This window comes from Phascolarctos cinereus, unplaced genomic scaffold, assembly GCF_003287225.1.
Source record: "Phascolarctos cinereus isolate Bilbo 61053 unplaced genomic scaffold, phaCin_HiC Scaffold_3;HRSCAF=262, whole genome shotgun sequence".
NCBI classification, from domain to species: domain Eukaryota; kingdom Metazoa; phylum Chordata; class Mammalia; order Diprotodontia; family Phascolarctidae; genus Phascolarctos; species Phascolarctos cinereus.
Genome location: NW_027555736.1, coordinates 75574289 through 75602047, shown reverse-complemented (window position 1 = coordinate 75602047; position 27759 = coordinate 75574289). Strand labels below are relative to the sequence as shown.

Sequence of the window (27759 nt, the reverse complement as noted above, 5' to 3'; positions counted from 1 at the left end):
CACTTGACCTTTTCTGTCTACTCATAACAGCTACCACTTTGGTGTGGAGCCTTATGTCCTCTCTCTAGATTATTACAGTGGCCTCCCTCATTGGTCTTCCTGCCCCAGGTCTTTCTCCATTTTAGTCCCTCCTCCATAGTGCTGCCAAAGTGCTATTGCTTAACTGCAGATAGAGCATGTCACTAGCTTGCCTGATAAACCTCTGTGAGTGCCTGTTGCTTCTAAAATCAAGTCAGTAGGTCAACAATCAGCAAGCATTTTAAAATCTTTACTGTGTGCTAAGCATAGTACTAAGTGCTGGCGATATAAGTAAGGAAAGGCAAAAGTCCCTTCATAACCTTGTACCAACCCATTTTTCCAGCCATATTGTCCAGTCCTTTTCCTCCCATAGTCTTGTGATCTAGCCAAACTGGCTCATATGTGATTTTCTATCTCCTTTCTCAGTGCCCTTGTACTGACTGTCTCCTGTGCCTGGAATGAACTCTCTCCTCAGTCCCTCTTAATCTTTCTCTTCCTTTCAGATGCAGTTCAAGCACTACCTTCTACATATAGCCTTCCCTGATCCTCTGACACCTACTAGTGTCCTCTTTTTTAAACTACAATAACTACCTTTAACTATAAGTTAAACTCTTAATTACGTTGCGTTTGTTTATAGTTATATGTCCTTATTGCCTGCCATATTAGAATGTATACTCATCATATTTAGAAATTGTTTCATTTATTGCATTTGTCTCCCTGACACCTGACACATAGTGGGTGCTTAATAAATGCTTGGATAGTACAATGTAATCTGCAAATAGGAGCATTTGGAGAATACCACTATCAGTAGGCTTAAAGGATTCAGACTGCAAGTGCTTCTGGAAGTTGGAGAAGGGTGAGGTTACAGAAGAGTGGAATAGCTACTGGAAGCCATAGGATTGAAGATGGTCTTAAAGAATGGGTAAGATTTGGATAGGAAAAGGAAAAACCTCAGTGAAGGCATGGAATCTGAAGTGACCACAGCTCACTCAGTGAGGAGACTGGCTTGATTTGAAGAGATTGTAGATGTTGGGCAGTAATGAGAAATAAAGTAAAATAGTTAAGTTAGAGCTAGGTTTTATAATGCCTTGAAAGATAGGTGGGGAAGTTTACTTTTTATTATAATTATTTTTAGAAAATAAATTGTTTCATTTGGTACTATGTGATCAAAAGTTAATGGTTTAAAGTAGATATTGACTTAGTGGAGTTAACTAGACTAAAAAAACTAGACTTAACAGCGACAATAACAAAATTACATTTATATAATGCTATGCTGTTACTTTCACATATATTATGTTTTCATGGTGCATTTACTAGGAACCACACAGCTGTTTTTTTTTTTAAACTTTTAGGCAGTTGGCGTTAAGTGACCTGCCCAGGGTCACACAGCTAGTAAGTGTCAAGTGTTTTGTCTGAGGCCGAATTTGAACTCAGGTCCTCCTGACTTCAGGGCTGGTGCTCTATCCACTGTGCTACCTGCCTGCCCCCGCGCAGCTGTTTTGACAGATTCAGCTTTTACTGCTTTGAGAAGTAGGGTATTTAACTTTGAAAATAATTTGAAAAAGTCGCCACTGGGCTATAAAATTTGTACTTACCACATCTGTATGTCCAGCTTTCTCACATCTCTGTCATTCTTCCTTACCACAGCCAGTGCCAGAATCTACAGTAATATATCTCATCCCTGACAGAGCTCTGATAAAACTCTGTATAAAGAGGAAATAACCTCTTGAAAACCAAGAGACTGGCCAGAGGACCAAATTATTCCTTTATTGGAATAAACCAGGAGCTCTAAATCTGGGGTCTGTGAACTTAAAAAAAATTTGGTATCTGTATTTCAGTATAATTAATTGGTTTCTATTGTAATCCTGTGTACTTTATTTTATGCACTTAAAGACATTATTTTGAGAAGGAATCTGTAAGTTTCACCAGACTGCCAAGGGGGATTGTGTGGGATCTGTGATACAAATAGTCTACCAAATAGTACCTTTTATTGATCAGTATAGGAGAATTCCTCTTGACTGGTTCTGAACAAATGTGTTCTTTGTCCTTTGCCAATGTAATGGTTTCTCATTATAACCAAGGACCTGATCAGAGGGATGCAGAATCTCAGAGTCATAAGGGACCTCAGAAGCCATCTAGTCCAAGTAATACCTGACGAGAAATTCCCTCTGTAACATTACTGACAAGTGAGCATCTAGATTCCCTTTGATTTCTGTTGAAAGGAAATCCACTATCTAGTAAGGCAGTCCATTCTACTTTTCTGCAGCTCTAGTTGCCAGATTTTTCATTACATTTTACCTTATTATTGTGCATCTCTGCAACTTCTACTTGTTTTTTTCGGCCTGCCGTTTGGGGCAAGTAGAGCAAACCTAATTTCTCTTCCATGTGATGCCTTTTCAAATATTTGAAGACAGTTATCATCATGTTCTTCCCTTTTTACCCGAAATGATTTTTCTTTGAGCTAAACACCTGAGTTCTGTTTAACTGATTCTGGTATATAATGATTTCCAATTCTCTCACCATCTGGGTCACTCACTTTTGGATGCTCATGTTGCACCCAGAACTTAACGTGGCGCTCAAAATGTGTGACGCCACAGTACAGTGTAAGAGAACTGTTATTTTCTTCTTCCTGTAGACTGTACATCTTCTAAATACAGCTTAGAATTGCATAAGTTTTTTGGCTGTCATGCCACACTGTTTCCTCATATTTAAGCTTGAAATTCACTAAAATGCCTAAATCTTTTTCATAGACATTATTGTGTAGTCACATCTCCCCTGTCTTATATTTGCGAAGTTGATTTTTTTAAAACCCAAGTATAGAATCTTGTATTTGTGACCTAATTATTATTGTCTTATTAGATTTGGCCTATCCTTACAACCTATCAAAATTCTCTTGGATCCTGACTGACATCTAATATTTTAAGTGTCTCCATCAATTTAATGTTATCTGCAGATTTGACAAATTTGGCTTCTGTACCTTTAACCAAGTCATTGAGAAAAATGTTGAAGAGTATAGGGCAGCTTTCTGTGGCATTCCACTAAGGTTTGTTTGTTGACAGTGACCCAATAAAAATTACTCTTTACATTTGATAATTTGTTGAATTTTAAATATTTTTGTTTTTAATTTAGCCTATATTTTTCTCTCTTCTACAAAGTCTAGTTATACTATTTTTACAGCATTCACTCATTACTCTTTCCAAAAAAAGGAAATGAGTTTGGTTTGGTTTGGTATGACTTGTTGACATAAGCCATACCAAACTTTATTTGTCACTGCTTTCTTTAATAGTACATTATACAATTTGGCCAAAAAACTGAAGTGACACTTAATTATCCTGTATTTTTATATTCTACTTTTTTCCTGTGGCACTTCTCTTGTTCTTAGTGTTTTAAAGATCGCTGAAAGCAATATAGGAACAATATCTACCCTCTCTTTTAATACCCAAGATATAGTTTGTTCAGGTCTAGGGACTTTCCTACCATCTCCTCATTCACCTTTAATTTAGTGAATATTTTGTTCTCTGTAGTTTGAGCATTATTTTCATTGGAAGAAAACAAAAGAAATAGAATAAAAATTGTCATTCAGCTTTCTCACTTTAATTCATTGTTGTCATCCCATCCATCCTAGGCAGTCTTACTCCTTCTCTGATCCTCCTCTTGTCCCCCAGTAGCTGGTGGGAAACCCTCCTTTTTGTTGTCCTTGGCGTTCATCACCCAAGTTGACTCATTCTGGGTGTTGATTCCCTGACATAATTTTTACAGGACTAGGATATTGTTTTTTATTTTATTTCGAGTTGCGTGCTGTTGTTTCCATCCTCTGTACATGTCTTAAAAATCTGAATTGATTTCTAGGCATTTTCTTCTTTTTCTCTACTTTGGAAAGATTGGTGTTTTGTATCGAGAAATGAGAAGGAACCGAGCTGATGTCCTGTCATCAAATAACATTTTAGTTTTCCTGTCCCATTCTAGCATCCCAGTTGTTTTCATAAATAGTTTGGTTCTTAAAGTGGCTGATTTCATTGCTGTGAGTCCTTCTTAATACAGAGTATAACATTTGTGTGAAGTTGTAGGTGACCAAAAAATTAACCTACCTATTTTGTGCCTCTCCAGACTTAGCTAGTTTGGGCTTTGGATACCAGCTGTACAGTTCATCACTGGGTTAGTACTTTTATTTGAAATGTTTAACAGCTTGAGCTCTGCTGAAATACTGTTCAAGAACCCAAGGTCAGTTTCATTCCATGATGAAGCATCAGAATGAGATTTTAATGGAGGTGTAGTATATGTTTCAGAAAACACATTTCTAGATAAAATCTATGCTACTTCTTAACCCACTGCAGCAAGATTACTTAAAGATGCCTGTGAATAGGAAGAGGGAGGGAAACAGAAGATCTGTGTGCATGTGTATGGTCTTTCTCTAGCTAGTGGATTCAGAGCACTTCGTTTAACTTTGCATGGGTAGAGTATCAGTTTCATCTCCAAATTTTGTAGATTAATAATATGTCTTTTAGCGTGTATTAACTTTTTAACTGAATTCCTTTGCAATGAAACTTTAACTTATGAAATTTATTGTGGAAGGGTTTTAATCTGTAATTTCAGATTGTCTGGACATTTGAGCAAACATAGAATTAGCTGTCCATAAATATTTGAGCACTCGTACTCTCGGTAAATATTGAAGACTTGAGCAAGTAATATACTAAAGAAATCAAATACTTCACTCAGAGAAACTATAGATACTGTTAGTGTATCTTTAAGAGCCGAATAGAATGTTGAAAAAAGGAGTTTAGCTCACAGTTCTGAAGTGACATTTGAAAAAATTTCTCATAACGACATGCTTCTTCACGTGAAGTTGGGGAGAGAGTGTGTGTTGGTGACTTTTGGTCCGTGGTGGTTTATGAAGAAGTTGAAGTGGTCTTCCCTGTGATTATTAATAGGACAAAGAAAAAGAATGGATATAGCTTATTTCCTGAGAAACTGAAGTTATCTCTGATCTTGAAAAACATGAAGATGATTTTTAAGATTCTTTAATCATAACTTTAATGAACTGATGGATGTAATTGTGTTTCAGAAATAGTCATCTACTGTTATATTGAGGGAGTCTTCTCACTGGCTGTGGTCTTCCTTATAGCCAGAATATTTTATTTATATTTTTATGTTTGTTATAGATTTCATGTGTTAATAATTTATATAGACTAGAGATAGAGATTGGACCTATGACTTCTTGTAATATATAGGTAATTTCCCTGCTACTTTCATATACGTTTAGGAAATTGAGGTTTTTACTATAGAGAAAAATAACGGTTACTATTGAGAATTATTACTACTATCTCAGTTAATATTGAAGAATGAGTTTTCTCTTATTCACTAAATAGTATTCAGTTGCGGCCCTAGCTAATTTAAAAGGTTACAATTTGGTTATGAGAAAGAAAATATTCAGATATATCGTTGACTCTCTTTAGAGATTCAGAAGATAAAATTGAGAGAGAAAGAGTCAGGGCAGATTGAGGGGTGACATATAAGTATCTAGGACCCTCATAAAGCCTTGTTACACATGAGGGACCATCTTCATTCACCTTTTTCCACAAGTTAGAAGATATTTCTGTGCTGTAGGAGTGTACCATGTAGTTGGAATGACCAAAAATAATGAAATGATAAAAGATATAATAGAAACTCTTATAACCAAATATGACAGTCTAGTAAGTTTTCCATCAAGATTTCTGTTTGGTTGAACCTTAGATTTTCTGATGGGCACTTCTCCCTCTCCATATCTCCTAGCACGGCTGTGTTCTCTGTCCTGCTTTTCTCATAGTGACTTCGGGACAGAAGAGAAGTAAGGGAGGGAAAGCTTTCAGTCATTGTCCAGTTTAGCCCTATACCAGATATGTAATTAAAATACATACATAGTAAGGTACCTGATTTATTTAATGGTCACAATTGAGGACGTATTAAACATTCTGTAGATCATAGAATTCCTAAGTTGGCAAGGGAATTCAGAGACCATCTAGTCTAATTTGCATCTGAATAAGAATTCCTTACTTCACCCTCCCTCTTAGGTGGTCATCTAGCTTTTGTTTGAAGACCTTCCAGTAGGGTGAACCCCCTTCCTCTTGAAGAAGCCTGATCCACTTTTGGGTAATTCTCATTCTGAGGATGTTTTTTCCTTACAGCAAGGCTAAGTTTGTCTCTTTTCAGCTTCTACCCTTTGTTCTTATTTTTGTCCATTGGGACCAAGCAGAAAAAATATAATCCTCCTTCCATGTGGCAGGTCTTCAAGTACTTGAATACATCTACTATATTTTAGGTTTTAACCTTTTCCAGTTCAGTCAATCAGTCAGTGGGCATTTAAGTGCCTTAAACTAATTCTTCTATCTTGTGAAGATGAGTGTCTTCACCATTCTGGGTACACTCATCTGGATGCTCTTCTGCCTATCAATTTCCTCTTTCAAATGTGCTGCCCAGAACTCAATGCAGCCTTTCAGGTGTGGTCAGATGAGGGCAGATAACAGTGAGACAGACTATTGTCTCCCTAGTCCTGAACACTCTACTTTTCTCAAGATTATATTAGCTTTTTTGGCTGCCATATCACACTCATATTGAATATATTTAATAAAACTCCCAAAGCTTTCTGATCAATAGTAACAGTAAGAATAGCTAGTAATTATATAATGCTTCAGGATTTGTAAAGTGCTTGCAAATATTTCACTTTATTTTCACAACCCTGGGAGGCAGTTGCTGTTATTATCACCACTTTGCAGATGAAAAAATGACAGAGGTTAGATGACTTGCCCAGGCACACACAGCTAGTGTCAAGTCTGGGTTTGAATTCATGGTCTTTCTCATTCCAAGTCCACTGTACCACCTAGCTGCTGTCAAGTTATCTTGTACTGGAAAAGTTGAATTTTGGAAACCAAATGTAAAACTTCATATTTATTCCTGTTAATGCTTATAGGATAAGGGGTCATCTCAGTGATCTAGCCTGTGAAGACAATTTTGAATTTTGTTTCTCCTGGTCTTCCATTTGGTGAGAATGTGTATTACTGGTTAATATGGCCAAGTGAAAGGAGCAGAGAAGCTCAGATCTCTCTGTTTTACTCTAGCAGTGGTTTTAAAAGATCACTAGGTTGAAAAAAGACTCCCAAAATTGAGATTTCTCTTTTAGTAAGCTGCTTTATCCATCTCAGGACTGATTAAAAAGATAACCAGGAGCTGTGGAAACTAGAAAAGAGTACTTGCCAAAGAAGCTGGCAGAATGACTGGTAAAACCTCAGGGGGAGAAGAGGGAATATCGGTCTGTGGCAGTGCCTTAATTGGGGACAACTAATCTCAGAGCAATGATGATGTAGTTGGAGCTTTCTAGGGCTCTGAGTTCAGGTACACAAAGTTAGGAAGCCAATGCCAGGAACCAGTGAAAGTGAGGAAGACCAAACAGGGCCCAATCAACCCGTTCAAGATTTGTAAAAAGGCAAAGATTGAGGCTGGAACTGACATAATTCCAAAATCAGGAACTGAGACTAAAGATAGGAGAAAATAGGAAGATAATTGAAGTCTATGAAGAAATAGGAGTTAAGTCACCCAAGAGAAAACTCCAGAGAAGAAGGTAACTTCCCAACAACTGTAGGCAGGAGCAATGGGGGGAAAATCACCACAAAAAAAATACAAGAATTCTTAGAAGAAATGAAGCAAGATATAAAAAATGAAGTTAAATCTTTGAACGAAAAAGTGGAGCTTGAATCAATAACTTAGAAGGGAAAGTGAAAGTATTATTACTCCCTGAAAATCAAAATGAACCAAATAAAATCCAATAACTCCATGAGATGAGGGAACAATTTTATTAAAATTGAAAAAAACTCACAAGAAAATATCAAGTATGTGCTATCAAAAACAATTTGACCTGGAAATAAGTCAAGGAAAGACAGTTTCAGAATCATAATACTCCCTGAAAATAATGACTAGAATAAAAGCCTGGACACAGTATTTTGAGAAATTGCAAATGAAAACCGGCCTGATTTATTAAAACCAGACAGTATAATGAAAATGGAAAAAATTTGCTTCCTAAGAGAAACCCAAAGTGAAAATTTGTATGAATGCTGTAGCTAAAATCCAGAGCTTCCAAGTAAAATAAAAAATTCCGTAAACACTCAGAAAGAAAGTACCAGGGAATTACAGTCAGGATCACATAAGAACTGATAGCTACTACTTAGTACAAAGGAGAGAAAATCCTGGAACACAGTATTCCAGGAAGCAAAAGAAAAAGCTTACAGTCAAGAAACAACTTTCCCTGAAAAACTGCATTTTATTCCCCCATGGGGGAAAAATGTATCTTTAATGGAATTAAGGACTTTTAAGCATTCCTTTGGAAAAAGCCCAAGCTAAGCTTTTAACTCAGCGAGTCAGTTTTTTGTGCCTTAGGTATCATGCTTAGAGTTGGGGGATACAAAGAAAGACAAAAGACAGTCCCTACTCTGGAAGAGCTCAGTCTAATAGGGGAAACAACATTCAGACAACCCCGTACAAAAGCTGTGTACATGTACATACAGAATACATTGAAAAGAATCAACAAAAGGAGGGTACTAGAAATAGGAGGAATTGAGTGAAACTTCTTGTAAAGGTGAGGCTTGAAGGAAAAAAGGGAAGCTGAAGACACCGATGAGGAAGAATAGCATCCAATGAGCAGTGAAAGTGCCTGGAGTTGGAAGATGGAGTGTCTTGTTCAAGAAACATCAGAGAGACCAGTATGACTAGATAGAAAAATCTGTGAAGGTAAAAGGAAAGGAAAAAAGGATCAAGTTACAAAAAACTTTGTGTGCCAGATAGAAGATTGTATATTTGATCTAGGAGGTGTTAGGGAGCCACTGGAATTTATTGATCAGGACGGTGACATGTGTTTTAGGAAAGACCACTTTGATAGCTGAGGGGAGGATGCATTGAAGCAGGGAGAGATGTGTGTTAGGCAGACCAACCAGCAGGCTATGGCAGTAGTGCTAGTGTGAGAAGATGAGGGCCTGAACCAGGGTAGTGGTAGTATCAGAGGAGAGAAGGGGGACATATTCAATAGATGTTGCAAAAGTAAATTTGTCAGACCTTGGTAACAGATTGGACATGGTTTGTGAGAGAGTGAGAAGTCAAGAATGACACCTACATTGCAAGCCTGGTAGATTGGGGAAAGATAATGAGTTCAGTTTTGGACATGTTGAGAATCATCAGCATAGAGATGATTTTTTTTTTCCAGAAGCAATGTTTCCCCACTTCTTTTCCTTCCACTCCTTTACGGTGCTACTTAGGAATTGCCTAAACAGTTAGGTTTGAGATAACCATGATAGCTGCTTGGGGAGAAAAACATAGTAGATCTCATGGGACGTGTAGTTAGATTTTTTTTTTTGATGGAATTACAGAAGAAATGCAGTCATGGTCAAAGTTTCTCCTAAAGAGTAGTGAACTGAAAGTTAATACTCTTCTAGTCTTGGATCTCCATCTAATTGGAAATGTAACCTTGAACAAATTAACCTGTCTGGATCTCATTTGAGGGAATTCAAGTAGATGATCTCTAGAATTGCATGATTCAAAGCTGTATACATATGTAACAGTGTTTTAAAAAGTGCCCCTACACAGACCTTTTAGTTGCTCCTCCCTGAGAACCTCTTTCAGATTCTTGTGTGCTTTTACCCATAGTAATCCTCTGTATTTGGCTCATTTCTTCCCTCCCAATAAGTACAGGATGTTCCAAAAGTCTTAGCAAAGTTTTATGATGCCTAAAACTTCAAAAGCTTCAACTCTTTGCTCGCCCTTTTTGACTACTATCTCCTTGCTTGTTTTTCCTACTCTACAACTCTAATTAAACCTACTCATTGCTTACATTCGAACCTCTATCATTTAATCATTTCTTCTTACGTGAATTCCTCCTTACTCAACCCTCTGTGCAGCATATACTTCCTGGTTGGTCACTTTAGTTTCACCCTTTACATGATTAATTCTTGATCTTTCAGTGCCTACTACCAGATATTTTCTCTCTTCTCCTCCTGGAACTGTAAAGATTGAAAATTTCACAGAATTCTAGCTTTCTAATTTCACCTGGGCCCCTCCTATTTTCCAGTAATTTTATTTAACTTTTGTTGACTTTATGATGAACTTTCAGTAGTAGATTTCCAGGCCGCCTCCTTTCTTCCTAGACTTCAAGTGCCCAGTGCCATCGTTTTTTGATCCACTTACATACCCTTAACAGATGGCCTTATTCTTAACTTTATAGTGAGTTACACTTACACAGTGATTTATAATGTACTTGTACATATGTTTTAATCCCTACCTCAGTTCTGGGAGGTAGATTATTATATGTGTAGTTGTACCCTTATGTTACAGATGAGGAAACATACTGAGAGAAAGCAAGTGATTGCAACAGGATGCAAATGCAGGTATTTCCAAACCCAGCGCGTTCTGTGACACCATGTCATGAATTTCAGCATTTACCCTTATCTGCAGCTTGAGATATTTTTGTCTTAGTCTCTTCTAATTGTTCCAGACTGAGGTGCAGAGTTGTACTTCCTTTTCTCTTAAGCATACTCCACTAACTGAGCCCTTGATCTATCCTTTTAACTGTGCCATAGGGATCTTGCTTTTTAATTCCAGCATTATCTTTTCCTGTATTGGTTCATTCTCTTCTACCTTCAAACATACATAATTCTCTCTCTCTCTTTCTGACAAATCACTATCAAACCCTGTTGGTCCTTCAACTACTGACCTATTTGCCTTTTATTTTCTCTACTGAAATTCTGAAAGAACAAATCCACCCCTTCATACAACTTCTGTTTGTTCAAGGAAATGTAACCATAAACTTGGGCAACTATGTGCAAAATTGTGAAGTTTGCTTCCTTACAGAAGCCTTAAAATAAGATACTTTGTCATCATTTTGGTGAAGGAATATGTACTGCTAGATTATGAATCAATTCCAAGAAAACCTGGAAGATTATATATGGGTAGATTTAGCTAATACTTATAGTATTATGTTCTTGAATCTATCAGTTAAGAGCTAGGAAAAGGGACTTATAAACTGTTGGAATGAAGATTATACCGAGAAGACATTTGTCTAGGGCACATGTGGCCCTCTTGGTCCTCAGGTGCGCCCTGTGAAGTTTGGATTCCATCAGAGGGCCGTATTTGAGACCTCGAGGCCGCAGGTTCCCCCCACCTGTGGTAGAGTGCTACTATAGCCTGAATATCCAGTAAATTGCAGGGAATAATCAAAGGTATTAGAAATAAAAAATATTCTATTCTTGTACCAAACCATGCTGTTTTCCACACTTGTAAATCTGTGTTGAGTCTAGTTGTAGTACTTTAAGAGACATATTGTAGTGATTCTGCCCCAGAAAATTAATTGTGGTTGCAAGGAATGATATAAAGATACTTTTTATTTTCTCCCATGAGGTATGCTGGTATTCTGAGTAATGTCCACTTGTAGACGATAGTCTGTACTAAATGTTGAACAAATGTAGTAGTAAGTTTGTTCAGGAGTGGACAACTGGGATGAATATGGAGAGACCACTTCATACCATTGCTTTTTATACAAAGACATTTTAGATAACACACATTCTTATTTTTTCTTTACCTTACAAAGTAGGATTCTTGAGGGTAGGGAATCTGTATTGTTGATGTTAATAATATGTATTAAATATATATAAAATCTATATTAACAATATAATACAGTCTTTATATGCTTCAATGAATTTATATTCTCTTTGCTTTGGGTAGTGTTTCTACTGGTGATGCATGCAGTCAATCTATTCTTTCTTGTTTTCTGCAGTTCTTTGTACCATGTCTTTCTGGAAATTCTCCTTAGAAGTTCTACCTCAAGCACATTAGAAGCTTTTTATTTTTTTTGTAGTATTTTGTGTTTTTGTAATATTTTGGTACCACATTATACCACATTAAAACTTGGGACAGTCTACCTGCTGTATTTCACTCTTCCTACATGACTGTTCCATTCCATTTTCCATGTATATATAGCTTTGGTTCTTAATACTGCTTCTTGCTTCCAAGGGATGGTTGACAGTACACTGCAGCATTCTTTTTAATGTCTCTTCGTTGCCGTTGACAATACAATTTTTGTTCTTATATTACGGCATTTTATGATTCATGGACATATGATATCACCAGGATAATATTATCATTAAAAAGATGAACTTTGGTGGAGTAGGCAGCTTGGGATCATTGAAAGCCTTTTTACCATTTCCCAAATGTGATCCATCTTGAACTTCTTTTCATTTCTGGACCAAGTTAATTGCCAGTGCCTGTCTTATACATATACATATACATACATACATACATACATACATACATACATACATGTGTGTGTATATATATATTTATATGAGACTGATGTAAAGTGGATCAACTTTCCAACTACGTGTCATTATCTGGGCAACGTGCTTTTTCTTGATCCACAGAGTCTTAAGATTTGGATGGAATTTCAAAATTGATACCACTTCTTTTAACACAGAGAAATCATTATGTGAAGCAGGAATCCTTTTTTCAATATTCCTAGCAAGTGGTCTTCATTCCTTTACTGTTCCTTTATAGATATTAAGTCAGTATGTTTTGAGTGATTAGTGATTTCGTTTAGCAGATCCTATAGTATTGTATAGAGGCGATGTGGCATAGGGGATAGAGAGCGGGCCCCCACAGTCAAGAAGAATTGGGTTTATGTCCTTCCTCTGACCCATCCTGGCTATGTGACCCTAGGCAAGACCTTCTTTAGCCTCTTAGGGTTCCAGGCAACTTTCTAGGAATGTAGGTTGCACAGAAGGTGCTGACCTGCGGTGGTAAAGGTAATTTCCTATCTGAGAGTTCTCTAACCCAATGAAATCACACATCTAGTCTCTATCCCTACTGTCTTCCAGGTCTTGACACAAGTTAGCACAGTGCCATTTACAAATTAGCATTAGTATGACTTTTTTTATTTATACTTCATGCAGCATATCCTCTGTGACACTGATGTGCAGCTGTAAGAGTATGCTTTTTTAAATGCCTCAGATATTGCTATTCAGGGACACACCGAACAAAGTTATCTGTTATATCTGTCATGATGACTTGTATGAGTTTAATCTAATGAAACATCTTGGATTAAGTCTAAAAAATCAAGATGCTTTGGGGCAGGGGCAATTGACATAATAAATACAGAGGGATCTAATATGTTCCCTACTTTCTGTCATATGTATGACTATGAAGATGTAGTCTGTTGTAGAAAATTGCATGGGAAAGCTTACCTGTTTCTTTTACATCAAGAATCTTAATATGCATAGATCATTCTCATAAAAAATTTGAGGGATGAAAAAAGTATGTGGGTTAGTAGTTAACTTAGTGGAAGTTTATATTTTTGATAATAGTGTTATATTGCCTATGATATTTTTCATTAGTTTGAAATCTTACTTTTTTTGCGATATCTTGAAAATTATTTCATGACATTCTTGTTTAGAGGAAGTGAAAGGGAGGTACTAGGGTCATTCTCGCACTTCACCATTTTGTTTAAGTTGTTGTCTTTCAAACTCATAAGGCCATATGATTCAGCATTCTGTATCAGCTTCCCTAAAAAAGGCCTGTCTTTCTCAGTGAATAATTCTGCCCTACTATACTAAAATCAGTTTTTATTTGTTATTGTCATTGCAGATTATCCGTAGAAAACTATTGTTCACATGAGATAATATAAAACTTAGCAAATGTTAGGTTACTATGAAGCATAGCAGTTTCTTAGTGGTGCTTAATATTTTTCAGGTAAGCTAAATTCAGAAAAATGCAATTTGTTCTTCCTGCTCATATATATGTATTCTACTTAATTAGTTCAGTGAACCCAAGATCTCATCAATATGGATACTTTTCAGTGGTGCTGATTTAATCCATCCACACCTTCTCATCATGTGTGACATTTGTGTTCTTTGTCTTAAACCATATTTACTGTTTTCTAGATATCTCGACCTTATATGAAATCAGATCAAGTCAACAAGTATTTATTAAGCACCTACTCTGTCAGGTACTGTGTTAAGCAGTGCCGATCCAAAGAAAGGCGCGTGTGTGCACACTCACATACACACACACACACACACACACACACACACACACAGTTCCTGCTCTTAAGGAGCTCACAGTTTTAATGGAGGAGGTAACATGTGAACAGCTATGTACAAACAAGATACTTATAAAATAAGCAAGAGATAATCTTAGATGGAAGGCATTAGCATTAAGGGAGATTGGGAAAGGCATGTTACAGAAGGTGAGATTTTAGTTGGAATCTGAAGGAGGTCAGGAGACAGAAAGGAGGGACACAATTCTAGGCTTGGGGTGACTGCCAGTGATAATAAGCAGTCAGGAGGTGGACTATCTTGTGGGAAGAAAAGATGTTCAGTGTCACTGATATATCACATGGAGGGGAGTAAGGTATAAGAAGACTAGAAATATAGAAAGGGATCAGGTAATAAAGAGATTTAAAAGCTGGGCACAGCATTTTATATTTGATCATGGAGGAAATTGGAGGCTTAGAGGAGGGGCAGTGTGTGGCTTGTGCTTTAATAAGATCACTTTGAGAGCTGAATGGAGAGAAACTTGAGACAGGGAGACCAACAAGCAGAATATTGCAGTAGTCCAGGCACAAAGTAGTGATGTCCTGCACAGGGTCATGGCAGTGTCAGAAGAGAGAAGGCATGTACTAGAGAGGTGAAGGTAGAATCAACAGGACTTGGCAACTGATTGGATGGGGCACAAGGGACAGTGAGAGTAAGGAGTCGAGGATGATGTCAGGGTGACTTGGAGGGTGGTAGGGCCCTCAATAGTAATAAGGAAGTGAGGAAGAAAGGAGGATTTTGGGGGAGGGGGAGGAAATAATGTTGAATTTAAGATTTTTATAGGACATACAGTTAGGCATTTCCAGTAAGCATTTGGAGACATATGAATAGAGATGATAATTGAATACATGGGCATGTATGAGATCACCAAGCAAATTAATATTGAAGGAGAAAAGAAAAGGGCCCAGGACAGATCCTTGTGGGACCCAGTGTTAGCAGGTACTGCCTGGAAGAAGATTCTGCAAAAAGAGACTGAGAAGGAGCAGTCAGACCAGGCAACAAGAGAACTTTAAAAAATACAATACAACATAGATAATGTTAACTTGCAGTTTTCTAAAACAGTTTGTAGTTGCAAGGGTCTATTTTTATTTAAGTTTGACACCACTGATCTTCAGCGTCAGAGGCTGTAGAGAGGTCAAGAAGGATAAAGACTGAGAATTTTTGGTAATTAAGAGATCATCAGTAACTTTGGAGAAAGCTATTTCAATTGAATAATGACAATCAGAAGCCACATTGCAGAGAGTTAGAAAGGTAGAGGAAAGGAAATAAAGGCTCTGCTTATAGATGGCTTTCTCAAAGAATTTAGCCATGAAAGGGAGGAAAAATATAAGACAATAGTGAGGATGGATGGATCAAATAAGAGGTTAATTTTGGGGGGAGGGGGAAATGTTAACATGTCTGTAGGCAGTAGAAAAGCAGCCAGTAGATAGGGAGAAATGGAAGATTAGTGAGAGAGTGGAGATTATGAAGTGGCAATCTGTTGGAAAAGATGGGGTGTCTTGTATGGGTAAAGGGGGTTTGCCTTAGCAAGGAAAAGGGCCACTTTATGGGAAGTGATTGAAGGAGGAGAGAGTCATCTCAGAGGCAGAAAGCATCTGAGTTATATGAGATGAGAAAGGAGAGAAGAGGGTGATCTTTGCTATTAATGGCCTCACTTTGTATAGTGAAACATGAGGCAAGGTTCTCAGCTGAGGAGGTGAGGGGAAAGGGAGTTGTGGGAGGTTTGGGGAGTGATAAACAAGTTGGGAAAAGCTGCTGTTGGTGAATGGGAAAGGGGATCGATTGGGGAAGTATAAAAGGATTGCCTAGCCAAGTTGGGACCCAGTTGAGATTATTTAATGTAAACCTCGAGGGGACCCAGTCATTTTTTTTTTCCTATCTTCATTCAGCCCCACATGGGTAGGAGTGAAGATAGTAGATGGAGAGAGTAATCTATGGTTGGGGTTTGGTAGGGCAAGACCAACAGTAGGATAAAGGGTCAGGGGTCTGAGAGCATCATGTAGAGTTGAACTGGTTTAAACAAGGGATCAAGATGGGGAAGGAAAGAGAGTGTAGCCAGTACAGGGATGATGGCCTGTTATAGAACTATAAGAGGTGGAAAGATTGGAGTTTGTAGTGAGGATAAAGAAATAGGATTGGGGGATGTAAGGCAGAGGGGGGAGGTGGTATGACAACAGATTATGATCATGTAAAGGAATTTCAAAGTTCATTAACATGGGTATAGAAAGGTATGGCCAGAGGTGTTCGAGTAAATATTTAACGCTTGGCTCTCTGGAAAAAAAAATGACAGATGAATTTTTAAGTTTAATCTGCATTATTAACATTTCCCCTCTTAACTTTAAGTCTAGACAATCAATAAAACAATAAATCAAGCCCTGGTTTGATGACTTCTGAGGTATAAATGCTTATAATGAAAATTTAACTTTTGTGTCCAAGCTGAAAATAGCTGGCTCCAGCACACCCTTATATGACCCATCTTTGAGTAGTTGAGGATGGGATGGAAGAGTAGGTCATGGAAAATAAATTGAGGAATTGGGAGGTTAGGGTATTTGAAGGAGTATCAGTATTATGTCTGTTGAAGTCCCTTAGTGTGGGGCAGAAGTTGGGAAAGAGAGAAAGACAGAACACACTGAGGAAGAACAGAGACTATCCTGGAGGTTGGTAGATAACAGATACTAGAATTTTATTTGGGTGATAATATGGATTGAACCTCAAAAGAGGAAAGGTAGGGGGAGAGCCTGGAAGTGGCAATTAGGAGCAAAGAGTATTCCAGCTCCTGTGCCAGAACCAGTAATTGGTGTGGGGAAGTGGGGCTGGCATGAGAGAAAGTGCAACTAGAGCTGGACAGAGAAGCTTTCTCATTAGTAGGGAGTTAGGTCTCAGTGAGTGCACAAAGGTGAAAGTAGTGAGAAAGGAAAATGTTTAAGATGAAAGCAAGTTTGTTACTTAGTGGAATAGACATGGAGGCTTAAGAGTGGGACTTTGGAGGGGTAGGGGTTTGGATTGAAGGGGATTGGAATAAGGGAGTAGTCTGTGGGGGGTGGAGAATGGGGCTTGAATAATGACATTTGTTCAGACTCACTGGGATGGAAGGATATAATGGAATGGGAATGTTTTAATCATGGAGGATAAGTTCAGGTAGGTTTTCATCTTCTCAAGGGGGTTGGCTTGACTTGTTGCTCTCTTTCCCAGTTTTTTCTTCTCTCACCACCCCCTCCCCTCCCTGCCACCCCAAACTAACACGTTCCCTTTTATAGTGGGCACTGAGTTCTGTTTTCGTTTGTTTTTTAATGCTAGAAGTGGATGTTATTGAGGATAATTTATGTGTGAGAATTGTAGCTTGTATGGTGTGGGGGTGGGGAACCTGTGGCCTCAAGGCCACATGTGGCCCTCCAGTCCTCAAGTGTGGCCCTTTGACTGAATCCAGACTTCACAGAACAAATCTCCTTAATAGAAGGATTTGTTCTGTAAAACTGTGCACATACTAGCTGTGTGACCATGGATAAAATAACTTAATCTTTTCAGTGGTTGAGACAAATTCTATGTGAGGATTATAAGTTGTGAATTTCTGCTTTCTGCCAGATTTCCCATATTGTGAGTCCTTTGAATTGGTGAAATGAAATCACAGTTCTGGACCGTCATCCACCAAAAAGAACAAAAATCCTGGTGCAACTCCTTTGTTTCCTTAAGTGTTCCTATTCTGGAAACATAATTCAGAAGCTAAGGAAGTTAGTCCCTGGGTTGAATGGATAACCTATATTTCTGTAATCAAGATTTACATAGTTTCTATGGCTATTTTGCTGAATTTTTAAGTTTTGTTTAAAAAAAAATTTGAAGTAACAACTTAAATCATAAGGTCTTTAGAGTGTAAAGGAATCTTAAGAGGTCAGATTAGTTAATGGCAGATTAGTGAAAATTAGAAACCTTATCCTTTACTTGGCTATAGTTTCTTTAGTTTTAAAGTGAAGGCATTGGACTCAGTAATTTTCTTAGGTATTTTGTTAAAAAGTGTTTGCTTTGTAATTTTTTGAAATACAAAGTTCACATATATTTAGTGATGAGAATTTCAATTCTTTCTTTAATTTTAGGTAAGTTAAAGTGGGAAAATTCTGGAATTTTGAAGATGTCTCAGCACAATATTCTAGTTTTCTGCATAAATTATAAATAACTTCAAGAATTTGCTGAGTAGAGGACACCAGGATCAGTTTTTCAAATCATGCCATCTGAACAGAAGCATTTTTTTTGTGATGAAAAGCCAACTACTTTAAAAAAAGATTATAATGTAGAAGACATAATAGTTATTGATGCTGTAGAGTCAGAAGAACCAAGAGTTTTAGAAGATAATTTTCCTTATGAACTGAAAAATGTGAAAGTTGATTTGCCCAAGATAAGTATTCCAGATGAAGCCCTATTGACGCATGAAGTTGACGTATATAGACAATTACTTGAGAATAAACCACAAACTGCCAGAAAATCTGTTTGCAAAGAGAAAGCAGATGAAAGTCCTTTAAACTGTTTAGAGGAGTGTAATTTGTGGCATAGACCCAATATAGGATATGAAGAAGAAGGAATGAAAATGTCTGCAAAAATACTTAATTTCAGCTGTACAAAATGTAGAGACAATGTTCGATATAGCCCGAATGATTTGCAGAAACATTTTCAGCTTTTGCACTGTGGAGAGTTACCTTTATATCCTTGTGAGATGTGCAGTTTTTCTGCAAATGACTTTCAGTCATTTAAACAACACAGACTTATCCACCGAAGCACTTTAGTAAAATGTGACATTTGTAATGATGAGAATGTGTATACTTTATTAGACTTAACAAAGCATTTTACAGTTAACCATTGTGTTAATGGTAATTTTCAATGTGAAAAATGCAAGTTCTCTACCAAGGATGTTGGCACATTTGTTCAACATATTCATAGACATAATGAGATTCACTATAAATGTAGTAAATGTCATCATATAAGTTTCACCAAAGGAGAGTTTCAGCAGCATCTCTTTGTTCATTCCACTACTGTTCCCTTCAGTTGTCAATATTGTAACTATAGTGCTGCCGGGAAGGACCAACTTCTGAAACATGTTATAGCTTTGCACAAAGATCAATTATATGCAAAAGACAAACTGGAAAAGGAAAAATGTGAAAAAAGAATAGTAAAGACTACAGCTGGACTTAAGCTGATATTAAGACGATACAAGATAGGAACATCAAGAAAAACACTTTGGAGACAGAAGAAAGAGAGCAATGGAAATGACAGCTATGTAGAAAAAAACACACAGGTGCTCAAAAATAATAAAATTCAGATTAAATCTGAAGAACAGAGTAATATATGGGAGCATTTGAATGAAGAAAAGGATGAAATCATACATATTGAAAAGCAAAGTCAGAAGCAAGATGAGTCAGAATCAGAAACAAGAAACCTCTTACCTACCAGTCAGTGTAGTAGACCTGAAGAGGGATCAAGTTCTGGTTTTGGACTTTTAAAGAATGCTATACATGGACCCACAGTGCTAATGATGAAAAATAATAAAATATCAGTTCCTGCCAACTATAGTGCTAAGTTTATGGGGTTCAAGATGGTAGATGGAAAACAACACATAGTTATAAAATTGTTGCCTACCAATAAATCGAATTCATGTTCTCCAGGTCTACAGCCAGATATAACAAAGGACAACACTACTGATTTGCAGCATCATACAGCTGAAACTACTGGATTATCTACAGGTGCTACACTGCATACATCTGATTTGAATAATACAATTTGCACTAACACATCTAATCCATTATCATTTTCTACTCCTCTGTTTTCAGGGAATGCAACATTGGAAAAAGAAAAAGCTGTCTTGGCTCAAGCTAGGAGTAAATCTCAGACAGTAGTAGGTGCTGAGAAAAGTACACCTCACTTGTCAACAAATTCAGAATTGACTGCAGCTCCTTTGAATTTGACCACTAAAATTAGAATAAGTAATAATGTTGAAGCATGGGGAAGTTGTGTTACTCAAAGTCATCCTCAGGTATTGTGTGCCACAGTTAAGAACCCAGTTAACTTGGAATCTGTTGAAGTAAATTCTGTTGAACCAAAAGCACAATATAGTGGGATGTTGAATAACTCCAGTATTAATGATCTCAACTATATGCCATCCTGTAATCAAGGATCATTACCTTTTCATAATTACTCAAAAATGGACGTTTTGGATAATTCATGCAGTATTTCGGTGACAGCATGTGAAAACTCTGAAGAATCTTCATCAAGCAAAACAGCTGTACACCAATATAATTTGAGAAGTGAAGCAGTCTTGCCATCAGTGGGGAGGAACACAAATCCAGATCTCCATCAAACATCTCCATCAAAGATTTGTCAAACTTATTGCCCTTTAAACTCTAAAGATACTTTTGAACCTTTAAAAAACCAACGTGAAGTTGACACAGAAATTTTAGAAACAGTACAAAATATGGACACACAGAATCCTCATACTAATATAAATCAAGACTTAGAGAATGTAGCTGAGAAATCAGATTGGGAGGATGTCTCTTCTGCTGATTCATTCACAATGCCTAAAATCACATCTGTTTTCTCACTACAGAGTGAACAGGCATCTGATTTTTTATCTCCTGAAGAAAACCGGTTGTTACAAGATGTATTGAATGAAAAATCAAGTGTGGAGAAAGGCTCTGATATGACACCAAATAAAGGAATACAACTTCATGATGAGCCACTTTTGAAAAATGAGGGAAAGAGCGACATAACTGAGTGTTTTAAAGGTTCAGGAGGTCCATACACTTTACCCATTTCATCTAAGAATGTGGGTGTTGGTGTACATACAAAAGGTCTCAGTGCCAGCAACTGTACAACAAATGCAGAAATGGATTGTGAGAAAGAAAAACAAGTACTGCCAACACCAAATGATTTGGGAGACTTTGAGAAAATACCCAGAATTGCTGGTGTTGGCACATTAGTTAAAACCCAGTCCGATACAATAATAACTCAGCAACTTGTAAAAGACAAAATACAGGCTACTCCAGAAAATTCTAATGGCGTAGGTTCTTTTCATGTTCTGAGCCCACCAATAAATTCTGAACCGAAAAAAACAATTTTAGTTCAGTCGTCTCCTAAAGGGTTTATTTTACCTTTGCATCTTGCTAGCAAATCTGGATTACAACTTGTTTCAGGAAGAAGTCTTTCATCAGCTAATCCACCAGGTATTTATATGACTCAAGGTGTACCATCATCTCTCCTTTTAAACAAGAAACCTGGAATGATTCTAAGGTTAAGTAATGGAGTGCTTGGAAGTGTTACCAACATCACAGGTGAGAGATCTCAAATTTTTGGTGCTGCTGCAGCTAAGGAACATGACAAAACACCTTCTGTAAGGGCAGAATTGAAAAAGGATAGTCCAGCAAGTATAATTTGCCCCTCTACATTGGAGAGTAGGCCTGAAATGACAGTTAGTTCAGAAAATAGTGTGCCATTTAAAGGATCGTATATTATTAGAAACCCAGCAGAGTCTTCAGTGAATAGAATTTCTTCTCAGAATACACTGCCTGGATGTCAAGGCACTAAATCACATACTTTGGGTTCAGTAAAGCAGCCAAGTGAAGCTCAGCAGAAACAGTCTCTTTATGCATTGTTGCCTGATGGCCGACAGGCAGTTCTCCTAAGATGTGTAACTCCCAATAAATCGCAAATAGGTCCATCTGATTTATTACAGAATGGCACTTACGATCATCAGAATCATCAACCAAAGAAAACTGGAGCAACACAGCAAAAAATACTGCTGAAAATTATTAAGAACCCTGCTTGTGATATCAGTCAGTCAGTAAACAGTCCTAAGTCTTCATTACAGTTAGATATCATACAGTCACATCAAACTTCCATAGCAAAGGAGAAACAACCAGTCTCTTCTAGCAATGCCTTACTCTTAACAGATAGATTGATGCCAGCAAATGCAACTATCGCAACCTCTACAGCAATATGCCCCATTCCTCCTCAAGGGACAGTTTGTACCACCAACCATCCAGAGACACAGTTATTAAGGTGTCAAACAGATCGTTCATCTGGGAGTGGCTTCAGTAATAGAAAGTCTACCAGAAGACAGATTTCACAAATAAAAACTCATATAAGACATAAAGCTTCTGAACCTATGATTACATATAAAAACAGGAACTTTGGACCAAAATGGAGAGGGAATTTAGAGGAATGGCCTAGAAAAAAGGTAATGTTGCATAGGAAGAGTAAAAGAAAAACTAAATCTGAAGATTTTCATGACACATTTGACCTTTACAGACCAAGGTTTCCTAAGGATACAATTAGGACTTTGCGACTTTTCCCTTTCAGTTCTACGCAGCTTGTAAAATGCCCCAGAAGAAATCAGCCTGTTGTGGTTTTAAACCATCCTGATGCAGATGCTCCGGAAGTGGTAAATGTAATGAAAACTATTGCTAAGTTTAAAGGGCATGTGCTCAAGGTTTCATTGTCAAAAAGAACAATTCAGGCACTTCTGGAACCAGCATATTGTAACATTTCTAAAGCAATTACTGATGACTTTTCTGCCAAGAGGCATAAAGTACTTAAACCTGTGAAAGAAAGATTTGTGTTAAAATTAACGCTTAAAAAGACAAGCAAAAATAATTATCAGATTGTGAAAACTACCTCTGATAATACTCTGAAGGCAAAGTTTAACTGCTGGTATTGTGGTAGAATTTTTGACAATCAGGATGCTTGGGTGGGTCATGGACAACGACATTTAATGGAAGCTACTCGGGATTGGCATATGTTAGAATAATTTGCCTTGATTATTAAAAAATAAAATTATTTTAAAAGAATGAATCAAATTATGATATGCAGATGTTTTCTATTTCAGTGTAGTACCAGAAGTTAAGCTTTTAAATATTAATTGTTTTTCGACCTGGTTATATTTTAATGGAAAAACAAAATTGCAGCATTTGAAAATGCCACCACAACATGCATGCATTTTGAAATTATAGCACAGATGTACTTTGGGTTTTTTTTCTTTCTTTTTTGCAAGAATATGTTCGGAATATTTAGGTTAAAAGGAAAAAAAATTTGAAAAGTAAATCTTTTCCCCCAGTAAGTAATATTGAAAAATTACTTGGGAATATGTATTATAGTGGAGGTTGGCATTTCCATCAGCACTGCTTTGGCTGTTATCAGTCCTATAAAATCTGGTAAGTATTTCACCTCTAAGTATGGCACCAGCATCCCACCACGAAGCTAAAGTTTCTCTTCCTGGTTTCCTTTCCAGGCTGCTTATCCTCAGTCCAGATTACTCAGAGACCTCTGGCACAGAGAGGAGTATAATTCTCAAGTCAGTGTGGTCCTGTGGAAAGAGCATTGGATTTGGAGATAGAGATCCTATTCTCCAATGCCATTTAATGTCTGTGGCTTTGGGCAAGTCACCATGGACTTCAAGTTGCTCATTTGTATAATAAGGAGGGTAGAACTGATTGTGACCCCTAAGGTCCTTTTCACCTCTAATCTATGAGCCTTCTAAAGGAAATAGATTGACGGGATAGTGTAGTTGACTTACAATTAACTCGTTGCAATTAGAATACCACTGGGTACCTCACTTTCGTACAAGAGATGTCTCTGAATAGATAGGTAAAGCAAATCACTAATTTATTTTCCTGTTAAGGCTTACATTACTGAGCTATGTCCTATAATGGGCGAAGGTTTATACTACCTTTAGAGGTTATGATTCAAAGGCTAGTATTGGGCTGTATTGGAAGGCTGGAACAGAAACAAGGGAATATCTTTTTAGTCCAACTTTGGAGAACCTTGTTGCAGAGCTGGTGGCAGATTTCTTTAGATAAATGCATTTTCCAGAATTTCCAGGGAGCTCTTATACTTGATGTAGATGCTCTCTGCCATTCTAACTGTTTTTCTTCTGGATGTAAGATCTACAAGTAGGCGCTTCTCAGGGAAAATTTGTTTTTCTAGATGGTTTTTTTTTAAAAAATATACAGTAACAATCTGGTAATCTCAGAGCTCTGGAAAAAAAGAAAAGAGCCCCATTTCCATGACTGAGAAAACATCATTCCATATCTTTCACACATGAAAGTGTGGAAGTGGTTCTCATAATATTTAGAGGACTGGAAATCCAAAGCAAAAGAGCTGATTGGTGTCAGGGAGAGGTAGAGGGAGACAGCAGTATAGAACTTTAATCAGTGGTAGAACTCAGGACAGCTTTCTAGTGGATGCCTCGATAAGAACAGACTTAAAATGAAGTTGCTGCACAGAAGAATCAAAGACAAAATTTTTGCTATATAAATGTGGTTTGACTTTTATTGGGTCTTTGTATAATGGAGCTCATCTGTACTAGAAAATTACATGATCTAAGATTTTTTTGTTACATGGTTACTATAAGTGTTATATATTTTTATTATTGATTGGAATAAATCTTCAGGGCTTCTCTTCTGTATATAACTAAAATTTTAGATGTGTACATATTTTTGTATATGGCTTATTTGCTATAAACCCTGCACAGAGATTTTTTTGGCCTAAAAAGTTTGTTTTTAGTTCTGGGCATGCACTAATAAAACCGGTTATAAACTTTTAAAAAATATATAGAGAGAGCTTTTACCAGCATTATTTTCTTGGTTTTAATTTTAGTTTTATTAATTTTTTTTTGTAAATTTGTTTTTCAGGGATATGAACACTATTGTTAGCAAGTGCCTAAAAGATGTGAAACAGTTTACATATATCAACTGTAACAAAAGGTCCAAAATGGGCCATTTCCCCAAGAGGTTTATTTTGAAGAAAGCCATATGTAGATGCTTTAAGCTATCTTGCTATGCACATGACACTTGTACTGTTTCTGTGCAGTTTGTCTACTTTCTTAGTGAAGTATTTTTCATATAAATAAAACGTTACTATTGTGTTTATTAAATTGAGCCTAAGAATGGAATCAATTGGAAACATAAATATATTCATAACGCGTAATGGTGTAAATTCAAGAATGGTAAGCATTACTAATTTCTGCAATGACTCCCTTTAATATTAAATTTATCTTAAATTGTGTTTACACAACAATTTTAGTCTACTGTATTAATACCTAATGACAACTTAATGTTGTGCATTTTTAAAGACTTAGTTTTTAAAACCTTTTATGCCAGTACCCTATACATAATAAAGTATGATTTTATTCTAAAGATTAGAAATTTATTTCAGAGTGATATGTGACTTTATCCCCATTTGCTAGGGTTATTTTGCTAGGACAAACTTTGTAGACTCCCTGTTTCTTAATAAGTTAGGCAATATGCTTACCATTCCAATAGCTGCCACCAAAGTGATTAGTCTTAGGGTTCTTCCAGTGATAGATAATTGGAGAGGTAAAAGCATAGTCCAGTTAACATTCCTTTTCCTTCACTGTTAAAATAACAGTGTGCATTTCTTTAATGGTTAAGAAAGTGATAAATACAAAAAGTTGTGAGATTTAAGAAATCTGTCACTTTGGTGCTCTTCTGCTTTTAAGTTCATTGTCTTCCCTGGCCTGAGTTGGAAACTTACCCTGACTCCCTCCAATGTCAGAAGCTTCTTTGCTCAGGCAAGTGTAGGGTTTTTTTGGCTACAGAGTAGCTGTGTCTGGAAAATTTGTCCTTCAGGTGGGAAACATTTTTGACCTAATTGGGCCAGTTGTGGTTAGGAGCTCAAATTCCTGTGCCCTGGGTTATTCCTCTCACTAGCAAATCTTTTGAGAACTTTCCTTCACAATTGGAACAGAAGGACCTCTTTTGCCCTTATTGCTATACCCTCTCCTTATGGCCCAAATTGAAGCCAGTAAAATCAAACATTTCTAGGACAATCTTCCAGTTAGAAGAATTTTTATTTTTGCCAACACGTATTTAGGTATTAACTTCTTTCTTATGTAACTGTTGATGTTCAGTGAATGGCCTCAGATGCATTTTGGCTTCTTTCTATCTCCAATTTTTTTGATTGTTTTTTTTTTGCTAGGCAATGGGATTAAGTGACTTGCCTAGGGTCACACAGCTAGTAAGTGCCAAGTATCTGAGGCTGGGTTTGAACTTGGGTCCTCCTGACTCCAGGGCCGGTGCTGTATCCATTGTGCCACCTAGCTGCCCCTACCATCACTAATTTTTTTAAAAAAACCTCTCTAACAATTTAAACATAGAACAATTTTTTAAAAGGCAAGATGGTTTTGTTATAGCAGTCACGATATGTTCTAGTGATTCATGTTGTTCATCAATTCTCAAACTATCAAAACCTTTTTAAGCCCCAAGTTGTGTGTAGTGCTGTGACTGTGCTATGGTTGCAAAGTAAAACTGATATGCATAAATAGGTGCAAGATACATAGAGAAAACAAAAAACAAGGGGATGAAGAGTCTATTCCATTCACACCAGGGTAGGGAGGAATTTGTAGTACAGTTAGAGCTGAGGGTAGGAGTCCGCAGTCCTAGGATATTGTCACAACTCTGCCACTAGGTGTGTGACATTGATCATTGTCTCTAGGCCTCAGTTTTATGTAAAAGGAGGAGGTTGAAATTAGTTTTCTTTAAGGTGCTTTCCAGCTCTAAAAAAACACCATAATTCTCCAGTGAATGTCTCCTGTTTTCAGCCCCACTAAAATGTAGTTAAGGAAGAGAGTAAGATTGGGACAAATGGAGAATAACTGGGATTTTCAGGCTGTGTTAGGATGGAACTGAGGAAAATAGTGATCTGTAATTTGACAAGACTTCTTAAGAGAGCTGGGATTCTTAGGGTTTTTGAAATGAGGAGAAACTTGAAATAAAAAGGGAGGTAAGAAACTTTTCCATATACAGATAGAATTTTCTATGTAAACTCTGCAAAACAACTTTCCTGTGTATGGATTATTTTAATTGAGAACTCAAAACAGGAAATCTGTTCTAGACTTGATATACCTTGGGACAGTGATCTTCCTGTACCCCTAAAGAATTTGCTACTGTTCAGCAAAAGCCTTTGGTATCTGCTTGGGCTTATGGTGTTTTAGACATTTCTGCATCAGAACCTATTCTCAGCTAGGTGGTCAGGCTTCTGGAAGATACCTAAATGGTCTTACTCCAATTCAACATACACGTACTCATTCATTATGTTACGGTACTAAACACTGGAGGCAGTGAAGTGAAATAGTTCTTGACTTGGAAGAGCTTACACTTTACTGGTTTCTTCACAATGGAGAGCAGGATTACATGCCCATGGCAGCTAAGTAGATTGATTGTTTTTGTTGTTTAATTGTTGGTGTCAATGTTTTCTTGCACTAAAACTGGTATTTGAGAACTGATGAATCACTCCAGTAAAACTGTTGGTGAAATGAACTTTTCTTATTTCTGTTTATTTATTAAATACCCTGAATTTCAGAACTTAAGTATTTTCTTCAAAAAAAATAAAATTAAATTAACTCTTTTGATATTTTGTTTTAAGTCATGTTTTTTGAATTAAGAAATGTGGAAAGTATGAATTTTCTAGAGTTCCCATACCCTCTTTTTAACTTTAAAGTTTGAAAGTTCTGCAAATATAACAAAGCACCATATAGAAATAAGTGATTTTATTATAGGCTATTAAAGAGTGGTTGCATGCTTTCAGTGAATTAAAACAACATTCTACACATAGGATTTTTTTTTCCTGGTAGAGAAAAAAACATCTTTTA

General features: G+C 36.9%; 1 protein-coding gene across 2 annotated transcripts in view; it reads left to right on the top strand.

Annotated features, from left to right (window-relative positions):
- The window catches only part of ZNF518A (zinc finger protein 518A), a 40574-nt gene extending 13055 nt beyond the window's left edge, over nucleotides 1–27519 (top strand). Inside the window, exons 3-4 of one of the 2 annotated variants that reach the window (XM_020997074.2) lie at nucleotides 18203–19840; nucleotides 19928–27519. In XM_020997074.2, coding sequence (XP_020852733.1) covers nucleotides 18331–19840; nucleotides 19928–22899 — 4482 coding nt within the window. In that variant the 5' untranslated portion in view covers nucleotides 18203–18330 and the 3' untranslated portion in view covers nucleotides 22900–27519. Of the gene's footprint in view, nucleotides 1–18202 lie in introns of both variants that reach the window. The other variant, XM_020997072.2, reaches the window with a different exon arrangement.
- Nucleotides 27520–27759: the final 240 nt, after the last annotated feature.